This window comes from Dioscorea cayenensis, chromosome 9, assembly GCF_009730915.1.
Source record: "Dioscorea cayenensis subsp. rotundata cultivar TDr96_F1 chromosome 9, TDr96_F1_v2_PseudoChromosome.rev07_lg8_w22 25.fasta, whole genome shotgun sequence".
Taxonomy (NCBI): Eukaryota; Viridiplantae; Streptophyta; class Magnoliopsida; order Dioscoreales; family Dioscoreaceae; genus Dioscorea; species Dioscorea cayenensis.
Window position 1 is genome coordinate 12,031,048 of NC_052479.1, and position 14,814 is coordinate 12,045,861.

At 33.6% G+C, this 14,814-nt stretch overlaps 2 protein-coding genes across 2 annotated transcripts; one reads left to right on the forward strand and one right to left on the reverse strand.

The window, feature by feature from the left end:
* Positions 1–1,004: 1,004 nt before the first annotated feature.
* LOC120269140 (pyruvate dehydrogenase E1 component subunit beta-like) lies at positions 1,005–5,770 on the reverse strand. The gene is made up of 4 exons (XM_039276458.1): positions 5,515–5,770; positions 5,077–5,177; positions 4,879–4,922; positions 1,005–2,210 (listed from the first exon to the last, which is right to left on the reverse strand). The coding sequence occupies exons 1-4, from the start codon at positions 5,630–5,632 to the stop codon at positions 1,238–1,240; spliced, it is 1,236 nt and encodes a 411-aa protein (XP_039132392.1). The 5' UTR covers positions 5,633–5,770; the 3' UTR covers positions 1,005–1,237.
* Positions 5,771–9,249: 3,479 nt separating this feature from the next.
* Positions 9,250–14,478, forward strand: LOC120269460 (ASC1-like protein). The gene is made up of 6 exons (XM_039276792.1): positions 9,250–9,515; positions 11,155–11,384; positions 11,483–11,638; positions 13,202–13,387; positions 13,812–13,996; positions 14,094–14,478. The coding sequence occupies exons 1-6, from the start codon at positions 9,378–9,380 to the stop codon at positions 14,123–14,125; spliced, it is 927 nt and encodes a 308-aa protein (XP_039132726.1). The 5' UTR covers positions 9,250–9,377; the 3' UTR covers positions 14,126–14,478.
* Positions 14,479–14,814: the final 336 nt, after the last annotated feature.

A 14,814-nucleotide genomic window follows, 5' to 3' on the forward strand; every position in this document is an offset into this window, starting at 1 on the left:
GTACCTTGTGGATGTATAGTCTGAGCATTTTGCTTTTATTTATTTATTTTTTTTTTGAATAAGGTCGATAAACCATTAATTTATTAAAAAAAGAGAGAATTTTGCTTTTGTCATGAAATAAACATAAAATCATTACACTGACCTTATTTCAGATGTTGCTGAAGTTGGGAATATAATCATTTATATCTTGGAGTCAAGTTTGTGAACTTTTCATGTGGGATTTATTTACATTACTTTGGTGTGACATTGTTTGCAGATGTTATTTGGTAAACCATTTAAAAGATAAGTGTTTTATTTTACCTGGATGAAAATAATTAGTTTGTCGTAAATTTACAGTAAAAGAAGTTTGAAGTAGAACTTTTCTTTTTTTTTCTGAACTGAAATCTTTGAGATACGGATACCTCAATGCAGATGAAAATGATTAGTTTGACATATGTTAAGTAGAAAACATACAATTGAAATAAATAAATTCCAGAGTTTGTATTGTAGTCTTATTGAGAGAGATGCATTTTCACATCTTTTAAACCCGAAATAGCAGCTCAGGTGACGGACGAAACTGGGGTTTTTTTTAGGGTACTCTTGGAATAGATCTAGTGTAGACCGTAATTGAAGATATAGGAAAGAGTTGTATATCTATTTGAAGCTTCTCATGAAAACTATATTTTTTTATCAAATTCTTTGTAAAATATATATTTTATCAAAGAAAAAAACTGCTAGGAAAAATCACAATAAAAAAACATTGAAGACATTTTCAAGAGAAACAGATAAAACAGAATAATAGATCCAACACAAACACTCAGCTGTAAAACAAGGATGGGCTTCTACATAAAATAGCAATTCCTTGGTCTTTTGCTAAAACTTGCAACACTGTTTTCTTGTATCTTTAACAAATCATTTTGAGCAGGTCCACTTGAATCAGAACTCAATTCTATAAACGTAATGAGCATCAGGATATGACAAACAAGCTTCCAGAAAATATCAAATTGGTTGCTTCACACAGAAAAAAAAAGAAGAGCCTGTGAACTGCCAAAATCATTGCAGAATACAAAACATTATTCAAGTGAATGTTCAACAAAAGTGAATAATTATCAATTCTTGACAATAAACATCAGCAGAGAGCAAACTAATCAGGAGAACCACAACAACAACAACAACAACAACAACAACAACGAAAACAAAACAAGATTCTAAAACCAACAGTGAACAATGATTTCATTTTAAACCATGCACTGAAACTTCACTTGCAGAGATCTTCCACTGCCTTCACGATTTGAGCTGGTTGTACCACAGTCCATTCCTCCAGAGTTCCAGCATACGGCGTGGGCACATCCTGTGATGACAAACATACAATGGGCGCATCAAGATAGTCCCAGAACTCCTTAATGATTGCTGCTTGTAAACTCGCCCCAATACCACCTGTGCGCATGCACTCCTCAACAATCAGCACACGATGTGTCTTCTTTATGGATTTGCCAATGGTGTAAAGATCAAATGGCTTGAGGGAACGGATGTCAATAACCTCCGGGTCATATCCTTTGTTGACCAGGGTTTTAGCAGCCTGCATCACATGGTACCTCATTCGTGAATATGTGAGGATTGTCACATGTTCGCCAGGTCGCACCATCTCTGCCTCCTCCAAACAGCAAATATACTCCTCATCAGGGATCCTCTCCTTCAGATTATATAGCAAAACATGCTCGAAGAGCACAACGGGGTTCTCACTTCGAATAGCAGCTTTCATAAGTCCCTTGGCATTGTAAGCCGTTGAGCAGGCAACCATCTGCAGGCCAGGAATTGACTGGAAGTATGATTCCAGCCGCTGTGAGTGTTCAGCTCCAAGTTGACGACCAACACCCCCTGGCCCTCGAATCACAACAGGAATGGTGAATTGACCACCAGAGGTGTAGTGCAGCATACCGCAATTGTTTGATATTTGGTTGAAAGCAAGTAGGAGGAAGCCCATGTTCATGCCTTCAATCACTGGCCTCAAGCCAGTCATTGCTGCTCCAATGCCCATGCCAGTGAAGGAGTTCTCCGCGATGGGAGTGTCAAGAACCCTCAGGTCTCCATATTTGGTTGCAAGGCCCTTGGTCACCTTGTAGGAACCACCATAGTGACCCACATCTTCACCCATAACGCATACCCGGGGATCTCGGGCCATCTCTTCATCCAATCCCTCTCGTAAAGCTTCAAATAACAGCAGCTCATGACTGAAATTTATACATAATAACAAAATGATTAAACATTTGCAAAATCTGTAATCATAACCAGTTAAGACCATTCTTAAAAAAGAAAAAAAAATGATAAATTCGACTTCTAATATTTGAGAGGTCATGAATGTACATTTATTAATTAACTAAACAGAAACTAAATTATTATCCTGGTTTGGTGACCTCTCAAAACCTGAAATTCCTTAAAATCATAGATCCTCTGGTTCTTTCATGATGAACAGATAGCCTGTCAAACACCTAATTGAGAAGGCAAAACTAAGTTTCCTTCTATACATAATAACAGCAGCTCATGACTGAAATTTATACATAATAACAAATGATTAAACATTTGCAAAATCTGTAATCATAACCAGTTAAGACCATTCTTATTGATAAATTCGACTTCTAATATTTGAGAGGTCATGAATGTACATTTATTAATTAACTAAACAGAAACTAAATTATTATCCTGGTTTGGTGACCTCTCAAAACCTGAAATTCCTTAAAATCATAGATCCTCTGGTTCTTTCATGATGAACAGATTGCCTGTCAAACACCTAATTGAGAAGGCAAAACTAAGTTTCCTTCTATATGGATGCAGGGGTTTCTTCAACCAGAATGGTCGTGGTGGTGGTGATGGTGGCTGTGAACTCGAAAAGAGCCGCTCGATTAGAAAATTCATCTTCAGCATTAGATATATTTTGTTTTCTCCTATTGCTTTTCTTGGCCTTGTAAAATGACCTATAACTAACCACACCTTCAACAGGTGCACTTGTAATACTTTGGCATGAGAATTCATGGAATAATGTTAAAAACAGCCAAATCATATGCCAAAAAATAATCTAAAACAGCACCCCACTACTTCATTCACTTTTAGAAAGATAAATTTCCTTGCACATTATTAAGTGAAATACAGCTACTCAACATGTCTATGTTCTCTGTCAAGTGTCAATTGATAAAAATCTTTTCCCTGTTATCTCTTACCACTCCATCAACATTCCTCTAGGTTTTATTTGGAATTTTAAACAAAAATGCTGACGATGTCAGGGATCTTAAAATTTCTTCATTTACTTCATTATTTCGAATCAGTTTTATTTTATTCCTATTTTCTAAACCTCTCAACATAACACTAAAATCTGACCATATTTTATTCTTTCAGTTCATTAAGGCTTAGAACAATGAATATTTTAATCCCTGATCATCACAAAAAGTATTTTGCCAAAAATTCAAGTTCTTTTTTTTTTAAGTTTCCAAACAAAGGCTATTACCCAAAACAAAGAATGCATTTTTTTCATTGTTCTAAAAATTCAAATCTTTTTGTCAAATCAGAATTTTGAGGTACACATTCAAAATGAAAGGGAAATTGATGTAAAGAAAGTAGGAGTCGAGAAATGGGTAAAGAAAGATGATGTGAAGATGGGGTAAAGTAGCATTATACACAAAAAATAAATCAGGATAAGAAAGAAAATCATGAAGAGCCCACACACACACACAAAGAGAAAAGAAAATTAAGAAAGTTTTTGCTTCTTATTATTTGAAAACATGTATCACAAAGTACATAATAAAGACATGAGTTTCACTCTGTGAACCATTAAAAGGAGTTCAAAAAGTAATTATAAAAATGATTACTAATTGCACCATTAGCTAATGCCGTGTCTTCATATCAAAGTATTTTGCCAAAAATTCAAGTAGTTTCCAAACAAAGGCTATTACCCAAAACAAAGAATGCATTTTTTTCATTGTTCTAAAAATTCAAATCTTTTGTCAAATCAGAATTTTGAGGTACACATTCAAAATGAAAGGGAAATTGATGTAAAGAAAGTAGGAGTCGAGAAATGGGTAAAGAAAGATGATGTGAAGATGGGGTAAAGTAGCATTATACACAAAAAATAAATCAGGATAAGAAAGAAAATCATGAAGAGCCCACACACACACACACAAAGAGAAAAGAAAATTAAGAAAGTTTTTGCTTCTTATTATTTGAAAACATGTATCACAAAGTACATAATAAAGACATGAGTTTCACTCTGTGAACCATTAAAAAAAGAGTTCAAAAAAAGTAATTATAAAAATGATTACTAATTGCACCATTAGCTAATGCCGTGTCTTCATATCAAAAGTATTTTTGCCAAAAAAATTCAAGTTCTTAGTTTCCAAACAAAAGGCTATTACCCAAAAACAAAGAATGCATTTTTCAATGTTCTAAAAATTCAAATCTTTTTGTCAAATCAGAATTTTTGAGGTACACATTCAAAAATGAAAGGGAAATTGATGTAAAGAAAATAGGAGTCGAGAAATGGGTAAAGAAAGATGATGTGAAGCTGGGGTAAAGTAGCATTATACACAAAAAATAAATCAGGATAAGAAAGAAAATCATGAAGAGCCCACACACACACACAAAGAGAAAAGAAAATTAAAAAAGTTTTTGCTTCTTATTATTTGAAAACATGTATCACAAAGTAAATAATAAAGACATGAGTTTCACTCTGTGAACCATTAAAAAGAGTTCAAAAAGTAATTATAAAAATGATTACTAATTGCACCATTAGCTAATGCCGTGTCTTCATATCAAGCTATATCCTCAACATATTAATTCACATGACTATGCATGATTAACCAGTAGGCATACAAAATTAATAACCACTTGGAGTTCATATGATAAACTTACCCAGGTTTTGATCCTGTTGAACTTGCAGACGCATCAGGCTTAGTCTGTTAAAAAATAAAAAATAAATTAAATTAAATTCAAAACAATCTTCAGATAGAGAACCACATGCCCATGAAACCAAAAACAAAAAGAATGCTTCAAGTGGATTATGAAGCACATAAGCATGTATCTACAGAGGAAAAGATTGCCATATTTTACCGCGACTGCATTGGTGATCAATTTGGAAGATCGAGCCCTTGCATTAGAACCACAAGCAAACCCAGCTTCAGATCTGATTACCAAAATGCTTCCTTTCCGCCCTAACAACAGAGGTAAAAATTAAAAAAAAAAATTAAATTTTTTTTCATAGATCCAACAAAAAATCACCAATCTCAACAAAATAAAAAAGGAACTAAACTTCAAGAATAAAATAAACAACAATTTCCCATCAAATTTCTCTCTAAAAAAGCATCCAATGATCCAAAAATCAAATAAATTCGAACAAAAAACAGATCAAAGAAGAAGAAGAAGAAGAAATTTCTCTCTAAAAAAACATCCAATGATCAAAAAATCAAATAAATTCGAACAAAAAGAAAAAAGAAAAAACGACAGATCAAAGAAGAAGAAGAAGAAGAAGAAGAAGAAGTCAAGGACCACCTGCAAGAGATGCGGGCAGCGGAGCCAATCCAAGCCGAATCCTATCAGAAACATTGGTCTTGTAAGCAGAGAAGGAGGAGAAGACAGGCAGTGTCGCCGTGTGCATAGCAGCCGCCATAGCAGGGGAAGAAAAGGGAGATGAGAAAAATGCAAAGGAATTGGCGCTTGTTTATAGAAGAGGAAGAGGGGGAAAACTCGAAGGGAAGAAGATTTGTGAACGCGAGGTTCACTTTGTTTTCTCCGCAGTATCCGCACCATCGGTTCCATCAATTTATTTTCAATTTTCAGACCCATCGACTTTGTCCTCTACGTTAATTAATTAATTAATAACCCACTATTTAGATTTTTTTTTTTTTTTTAATGTGTATTTTTTTGCCATGATCATAGGTCTTATCTCAAAATAATGGTGTATAATGGAATCATGAAGGGTCACCGTGATCTATTCTATTGCTTAATATTAATATATCAAATATATTATTTTCAACCGTATACATTTTTTAATATAAATAAGTTTTGACTTTTAAAAAAAATAATAAATAGAGAATTTTTTAATCCATGAGACTCACCATCTAAATTTTAATCTCCAACTCTTTATTTAGTGCTTTAATAAATTATCTGCAAAATTTAGAAAAATTTTAACAAAAATGTAATATAGTTAATATAAGTTTAGGATTTTATTTAATTTTTATATTAATACTCATTTAAATATTAATAATTTGTTGATTAAATAAATATATAGGCTTTTGTTCAATTTCTATTTAGATATTTATAATATAAATATAATATTTAATATTTAAATTAAATATTTAATATTTCGGGACAAGGGAGGGACAGGAATTATTTGTTGGCCCCGACCTCAGAAAATATTCCTCGTTCCTATCCTCATCCCCGATGGGGTGGGGAATCAGGTTCCTTGTTGGGAGTCGGAACCCATTGACATTCCTACTTTCCGTTCCTACAGATACGTAATTGATTAGTTTATGATTCCATCAATTAGGTTATGTTTCCACTAAAAAGTGGGGAAAAAAAAGGAAGGAAAAGGAACTAAGAAAAAAAAAACAAGAAGAAAAAAACGAGGAAGAATAAAGAGAAAAAGGTATAGATAGATCTATGAGAGATGCTAAGATTAAACTGGAGAGAAGTGGTGGTGGACAATTAGGGCTTCCAATTGCATTTAGATTGAAACGACATAGATTCATACACTCACCGATGATGCAGGGGGATGTGAGGAAGAAGAATAGTGTAGATCAAGAAGAAGCGAGTAGCACTAGAGAACTAGGGCTTTGATTGCATTCCAATAGAGAATGTGTCGATTCGCTGCAATCATCAGGTGAAGTGGAGGCAGGGGTTGAGAGAAGAGAGGTATGGATCTGGGATGGGGTTGCCCTCCCTTGTGCAACCATGAGGGATACATGAGTGGCTTTTAAAATCATGAATTTGGTTTTACAACCAATTTGGGTGTAAAACCAAATCCTGCATTCTCATATAATCAAAGAATTTGATTGGTCAAACTGAAAACTAAAAACCTTGAAACAAAGAAGGGATTACAACCACTACTGTATTTGGAGTTACATGTAACTCTAAATACATCAAAACAAACACCACCTTAGTTTTTTTTAATAAAATTATCAAAACAATATTTATTCATTAAACTGACCTTCGAGCTATTGTTGGTTATAATCATATGAGTGGACCTTAAACTTGAGGTATCATGATCACAATGTGGTTGTAGCATCTAGTTTGTTACTAGAGTCGTTAGACTTAGTTTACCCTTAGGTAGGGCTAATCTCGAAGAAGAAGAGGAGGTCAAGGACCAACCTGCAAGAGATACGGGCAGCGGAGCCAATCCGAGCCGAAGCCTATCAGAAACGTTGGTGGTCTTGTAAGCAGAGGAGGAGGAGAAGAAAGACAATGTTGCCGTGTGCATAGCAGCCGCCATAGTAGGGGAAGAAAAGGGAGATGAGAAATGCAAAGGAAAAGACAGAGAATTGGTGCTTGTTTATAGAGAGGAAGAGGGAAAGCAAATGGCTTCGGGCGGAAAGCTCAAAGCGAAGAAGTATTGTGAAGGGCGAGGTTTGCTTTTCACCTTCTTTGTTTTCTCCGCACCCTCGGTCCTATCGATCTATTTTCATTTTTCAGGACCCACCCACTTTTTCCTGTTAATTAATTAATTAATTAATAACCCGTTATTTAGATTTTTTTTTTTTAATGTTTGTTTTTTCATGCAATCCGATGGTTATAGGTCTTATCTCAAAATAATGTTCTCCTAGTTATGACAATTTCTAATTTAATCACACAATCCCTAACTCAATCAAACTAATTATGTGGGACACGAAAGGGTAGTTTAGTAATCTTACTCTATTATGGTTATTTGCATAATTAAGTTTAGTGAGTTTGACAATTACTATTACTCTCACTTGGTTGGGATATAAGAACAAAGGGTTTATACACAGATGATTGTCAAAACAAGAAATGTTCGTAATAATCTACTCATTCGTGTTCAATTAGACTACATCGTGGGACCATAAGGTGGGCTAGGTGTCGCCACGTCTTTTGCTACATCCTATTCTATTTGAGTGTAAAGAGATTCCACTTGCATATAATCAACATCCTATTTTATTATATACTTCTTTTGTCCATCCATTTTGTACATGATATACATGAACATAGGACTCAACCAATAATTTCACACCAATTTATTTCATTATTATAATGTCTGCCACTAGGCATATTTCTGAAAATAAAAAACATAATGATTAATTATTTAAATTCCGAATAAGATATCCTTTACTCTAAGTATAGCCTAATTATAACCAATAAATTGGTTTTTCCATCCGTCAAACTTTATGGAAGCCCCCTTTCTACCCTACGGGGTTCTTTTCTTAGATAAAGCCCTAGCCCATAGTTGGAGACAAGAGATTCATATGAGCAATCATAACAAAACGAGCCTCCACTTGGGTTTCCTAATAGAAGGTATATGATCCCATCAAAGTTGGCATTGAACCCTTCACAAATTAATGAGTATAAACAAATAGCATGCTACTCTATTAAAATGGAGTGTAAAGCTTGTATGCCTAGTCCTCCTTTTCTTTTGATCCAAATGATTAAAAGGGGCTACCCTTTGTTAGGTTTTCTATGGTATCACTCTTTTTAGTATATTACAATTGTCATGCCAATAAATACATTCTAAAAAGCAAACAACTCAGTAAAATATAATAAATCAAAAAATTATTGAATTTATCTAAAACTTGATGCCTGTAACTCTTATTATCTTGGCTAATGGTTGTTTTAATTTCTCCCAACTTAAGGCCCACAAATAATACTATTACTAATTTTCCCCCAATGGCATAACACATGTTTTAATTTAAGAAGCCTATCACATTTTCTTAACTTTAAATGATAGTCTAAGTAGCTATTGAACACATAATCCAATCAACTAAAATATAAAAAAAATTACAACATATAACTCAAGGGACCTTGTATATAAACCCATAATAACTCATAAATATATGCAAAAATTAAAAATACCAGTGGCAATTTTGAGAATAAATTCATTTCCAAGCCCAAATATATAATTTTCCCATAACAAAAAATAAAATTAAATAAATAAATAACGTTAATAGTTTAGACTTTTCTTGCTTGGACGTGTCGTGTGAGTTTTATAAAAGTAAATTTTCTTTTTTTAAAATTATAAATAAATAATTAAATAATTAAATAAAATGGCATCAGTTTGTGATTATAATGTCTCTCTTCTCGCAAATTGATTTCGCAGCTTTCGCTTGTGATTTCGATTTCGTTTCCAGTTTTCCCCCAATTTTTTCCATCGAATCCTAACGAGCTTCTCTAGTTTTCGATTTCAATCCATGGGTTCCGCAGATGTGCTGCGACTTGTGGATTGGGAGGCGGAATCATATCCTGTTTATGAGGACTTTGCTGCTCTTCCGTTCTTGGTCGCCTTCTTCCCCACTGTTCGATTTCTTCTTGATAAATTCGTCTTTGAGGTTCGTCTTCTTGATGTTCTGGATCCCTCGTTTGGTTGTATTCCTCTTTTTAGGTTGAGTTTTGGTTGAAAGTTGGAATTTTTTCGTGTTTTTCTTCTAGGTTGTTTGGTGAGTTTTATGAATGATTTTTGGGACAGGCGTGTGTTTTCCCTCTGGTTGATCTTGTTGCCTTTTTTTTTAGGGAAAATTTGGTCTTTAGGTTTTCTAGATCTTGCGGATTAATGAATTGTTTGGATGGCTTGGAGGATTTCATGTGGTAGATCATAATTGAAAGTTTGTAGAAGAGTTTGAGTGTTGGAGTTTGCTATTATTAGAATTTTTTTTTTTATTATTCTTAGTTTTTCTATTTGATGATCTTTACAGTTATATATGCTTCATATTGTTCAAGTTCAGCTATTTTATTTATTGTTGTTGTTGTTGCTATAGATGATCAGATCTGGTTTTGGTCTCTGGATGCTGGTTTTTGCTACATGTTCCATGAGAGTATAGCATTGTGTTCTGTTAGAAATTGCATGGTTTTTTAGGGGAGCAGTGGTTCAATAAAGTTGACCAATTTTGGTATCTCTGGTATTGTGTACTGAAAATTTATTTGGATGGTGTCGTGGGCTCATGATTGTGTAGATCTTATAATGCTTGTAATGTAACGTGTTTTGCAGAATTGGTGGGTTCTGTTAATGTGATTTAGAGTTTGTATAGTCATGAAAAATGAGTAGTTTTTCTGTAAGGATGGAAATGCTCGAATTTTGAAGGGTTTTCAGCTTGGTTCTATTTTTATTTATTTATTTATTTTTAACATGGAGTTCCTCCTCTTCAAATATCTGTTTATTATCAACTGGTCCCCATCTTGATTTGGATGGACCAGATGATAAATGTCAACTTAAATACGCAAGAGTGGAAGATCTATTCTGTTGTATTAGTCGTAGTTGCATGATGGTTTCTTTCATGGCGCCATTGACACTTTGCATAGTGACACTTAGTTGAACATATTGCAGTTGAGGCAGAAATTTTAGAAAAATATGGTCAGAACTTTTCTGCTGTCATCTTGAAGTATTTCCTAGATACTTTTTGTTACAGCTTTTCAACATTCTTTCTTGACAAGTTTCATTCTTTGTATAAGATCATGTCTTGAGAATTATTATGATGAATAATACCCAACCTCTGAAAGCTTGAGAAATGTCATGGAAAAGTGCTATATTTTCTGTTTGGTGTCATTGGTGTTTGACTTTGTTTTGAAGATACATCTAAAAGCTATTAGTGTAACATGTTATTAAATGATGTTCCGGTCAAAATGTTGGATTATCTATTCTCTACATAGAATCTATGTTCAATATTCCCTTACTGAATGTGTTCATCATGACATGCAGGGCTTTTGGCAACAGAATTAATTTGTAAAAATATGTTTGAATCTGATAAAAATATGTTAGATCTTATATAAGAGAAACTATGACATTCTCTTTGTATTCAAACATCAAAAGCTTTGCCTAATTATTTTACTTTTTTGATCCTTCACTTCCAGGTCCTATTTTAGCAACTCAAATCTATCTGAATTTGAAACAAATTTGAGATTTAAAACCTTATTTTTGTACATCAAACCTCTGAGCATGATTTATTCTGAAGTCCATATGTATGGTTTATGCAGAAAGCGGCACGGCGACTTGTTATTGGGAAGGGGCATGAAAAGCTTGATCTTGAAACAAAAGAACGGAGAAAAAAGATCAATAAATTCAAGGAATCAGCCTGGAAGTGTGTCTATTTTCTTTCTGCTGAGTTTCTTTCCCTGTATGTTACGTATGATGAGCCATGGTTCAAAAATACCCGTTACTTTTGGGTGGGACCTGGAGATCAAGTTTGGCCTGACCAAAAATATAAGTAAGCTATTTTCAAAAAAATCATGCATTATTTTCTAATAAGTTATTCTAAGTCAAGTCTATATGGCACGTGTTGATTTAGTATTCTCTAACCTCCAGATTGAAGCTTAAGGGCGTTTACATGTTTGCTGCTGGATTTTACACCTACTCCATATTTGCTTTGATATTTTGGGAAACAAAACGTGCAGATTGGGGTGTTTCAATGTCCCATCATGTTGCAACTGCCATTCTTATAATGTTGTCTTATATTTTCAGGTTTGTCTCTGACTGAAATGGTTTTTTGTTAGGTTTAATGATTTCCATTATTTATTTATTTTTCAGTTATTTGTTATTAATACTGTCTTTCAAGTAGCTTGTCTCTTTAAATTCTACTTTAATCTTGTACTCAAGCAAATTATGTTTGAATGCAGGTGTGTGAATCCTAGTTTGTTTCCATTATAATATTCATCTCATTTTGAATGTGATTTTCTAAGAAAATCAAGCCCCTCTTTCACATTATGGTCCAAGCTTTGGCTATCCTGGAGAGGCTTGATTTTGATTTTGCATCATATTTACTGACATGAACTTCTGTAGTAATAAGAACAAATTGATGCCTTTGGGTTCCATAATAAAAGAACATTGACCAGGCCCTGCACATTGTGCACAACCAAGGTTGTGAGATTTGCCCATTAGAGGTAAAATCTTAGAAACAGAAAACAGAATGTTAATTTCTGCATTGACTAGGACTAATTTGATAATAATTAATAAGTTAATGCCGTGTTGATTAAATTGATGCTGTTAGGTTACACAACCTAAGAATATTGTCTAGGCCCTCCACCACCTAGGTTAAGAGGTGTCCATGTTTAGAGGAAAAAGCTTAGAATAGAATGTTAAATTGTGCGTTGACTAGGACCCATGATGATAAATTGAGGCTAATGGGTTTCACAATATAAGAACATTGACTAGGCGCTCCACAACCAATGTTGAGAGAGGTGCATATTTAGAGATAAAATCTTAGAACAGGTTGTTTATTTCTGAATTACATGAAGCAATACTGTCGAATCTATTCATCTCAGCGGATATTGTTTACTTATACTATCATCTATGATATAAGTAAAACCGAATGGTATCTTACTTCTGTATTTGAGTGGCTATATATGTCATGCAATATACATGAAAATGAAGCTTGGAGGTATGATTTATGGTCTGTGATTCCCTCATAAATGATGTAATTTTCTGCCTTAGTATTTGTCTTGCTGTTTCAGTTTCTCAATGGTTCAAGTTGATCTTCATCTATGACAACCACTAAACCAATTCTTATATAAATTGTCCTTGAAATATGCATAATTCAAAGTTTACAAGGAGATAATACTGTTCTTGGACACAGTGGAGAGATAATTGTCTAAATTCAAAAGATGATATTATAACACAAGTTTCTAGGTCTTCATTCTAATTATATGTGATACCGGAGGAACCTATTTTGGTTTTTTATTCTATGAGATGCAAAATCATGCTTTGAATGCATGTTCAAATGAATTGGTTGCCATTTTTGAACTGGTCAAATAAGATATCAATCTCCCTACCCGAGAATGGAAAGGAATTCTAGAAGTCAAAGTCTTCTTGTCATATTTGCAACAGTCAAAATTTCCTCTTTGGCTTGCAAATGGGATTCCACTGCTCTTGTAGATTGCTTGAATTAAAAATCACTACCTGGGTTTTGTCATGTTCTCATGTATATTTATTCTGGTCAATTGTTCACATTTCTTTGATATCACTGCAATTACTGCTGTTATAATTGTTTTTGATGCTCTAACAAATTTCATCATCCTTATTAAACAGATTTGCACGTGTTGGCTCGATTGTTTTAGCCCTTCATGATGCTTCTGATGTATTTCTAGAGGCAGGAAAGATGTCCAAGTACACTGGCTGTGAGCCACTGGCTGTTGTTATGTTTCTACTTTTTGTTACTTCATGGGTGCTATTCCGCCTCATATGCTTCCCATTTTGGGTCATTCGAAGTACCAGGTAAATCAAAGTTGCTTTTCTTATTCCTTATCTTTTGATGTTGTTTTACTAGTTTCTTTTTACAAACTGCTATTAACAGATGCTCAGCTATCTATGGAATATTTAGTTCATAAGGTGATCGTTCTGCATGGCACATTTATTCCGATTGTTTTCCTTCTGTGGTTAGGGATCATTGCTCCTATTTTAGACGATATTTTGCTATTTTTACCTTGTTGAAAAAGGTGCATGCATATTTTTTAACCCAGTGCCCAATACTTGTGTTTTGGGAATGGATTGGTGGATTTAAAAACGTGGATTATGAGATGGTTGGACCATCCTGAATCATTTATAAGTTGTGAACAAGATGCTTGATCTGAACTTTCATTTAAAACACGTATAATCCAGTGGCATGTATTTGATCATATTGAACATCTTTGTCTTTCAGCTATGAAGTGGTCTTGACTTTAGACAAGGAGAAGCACAAGGTGGAAGGACCGATTTATTATTACATTTTCAATTCCCTTTTGATCTCATTACTTGTTCTTCACATCTATTGGTGGGTTTTAATCTTCCGGATGCTTGTGAAGCAAATCCAATCCCGAGGACATGTCGGGGATGATGTTCGTTCCGGTATGTCCTATCTTTTTCAAAACAAAAATTACTCTTAGTTTTTGCTCCAAGCCAACAAAAGTCTCATATGAAATAACTTATGTTTTCTATTATATAGATTCCGAAGATGAAGAAGAACATGAAGATTGAGAATTGAATCAAATCAATTACTTCAACATGGTTAGACGTGAATTCCCATTGCGGCAGGTTCTTCAACATTCTCGATTATATTGTGATCGCTTTAGCGATCTCGATTTGTTGCATTGGATGCTTAGAAAAACTTCATGAGATTCTGTAGTTTTGATAGTTAATTTTTAGCAGATTAACCTCAGCTAGGTGCACAACTAGTTGGGACCTCATTTTCCCTCCATTTATGTAAGTCTCAATTAATGACCACTTTTCATTGAGATGCTCATCATTGGTTTGATTTTGTATATTAATTTCAGAAACATACTGTTCAAGAGAATTAGTGAAAATTTACTTATTATGAAAAATCATTATTTGTCATTGTTTGCAAATTTGTCTTAAATTTTGCTTCTTATTGAGGTCCATGTTTACATATTTATTTGTTCAATTGAATGTATTTGCTTTCTTATGATGAAAGACAGCTTTCTTTTTAATATAATCTATGTTGATTTTCAATTTTAAAAATAAATAAATAAATAAATAAATAATGTTTATATGCATATAGAGGTAAATATTGGTTTTTTTATGAAGATATACTAGTAAATATTTACTTTATGCAACTAATTTTGAAATTTTCTCCCAAAATGCCTGTTTGTGTCTTTCACTTTTCAAATCCCTTGGATATTATATAATTTTTAATTGTTGAAAAACTA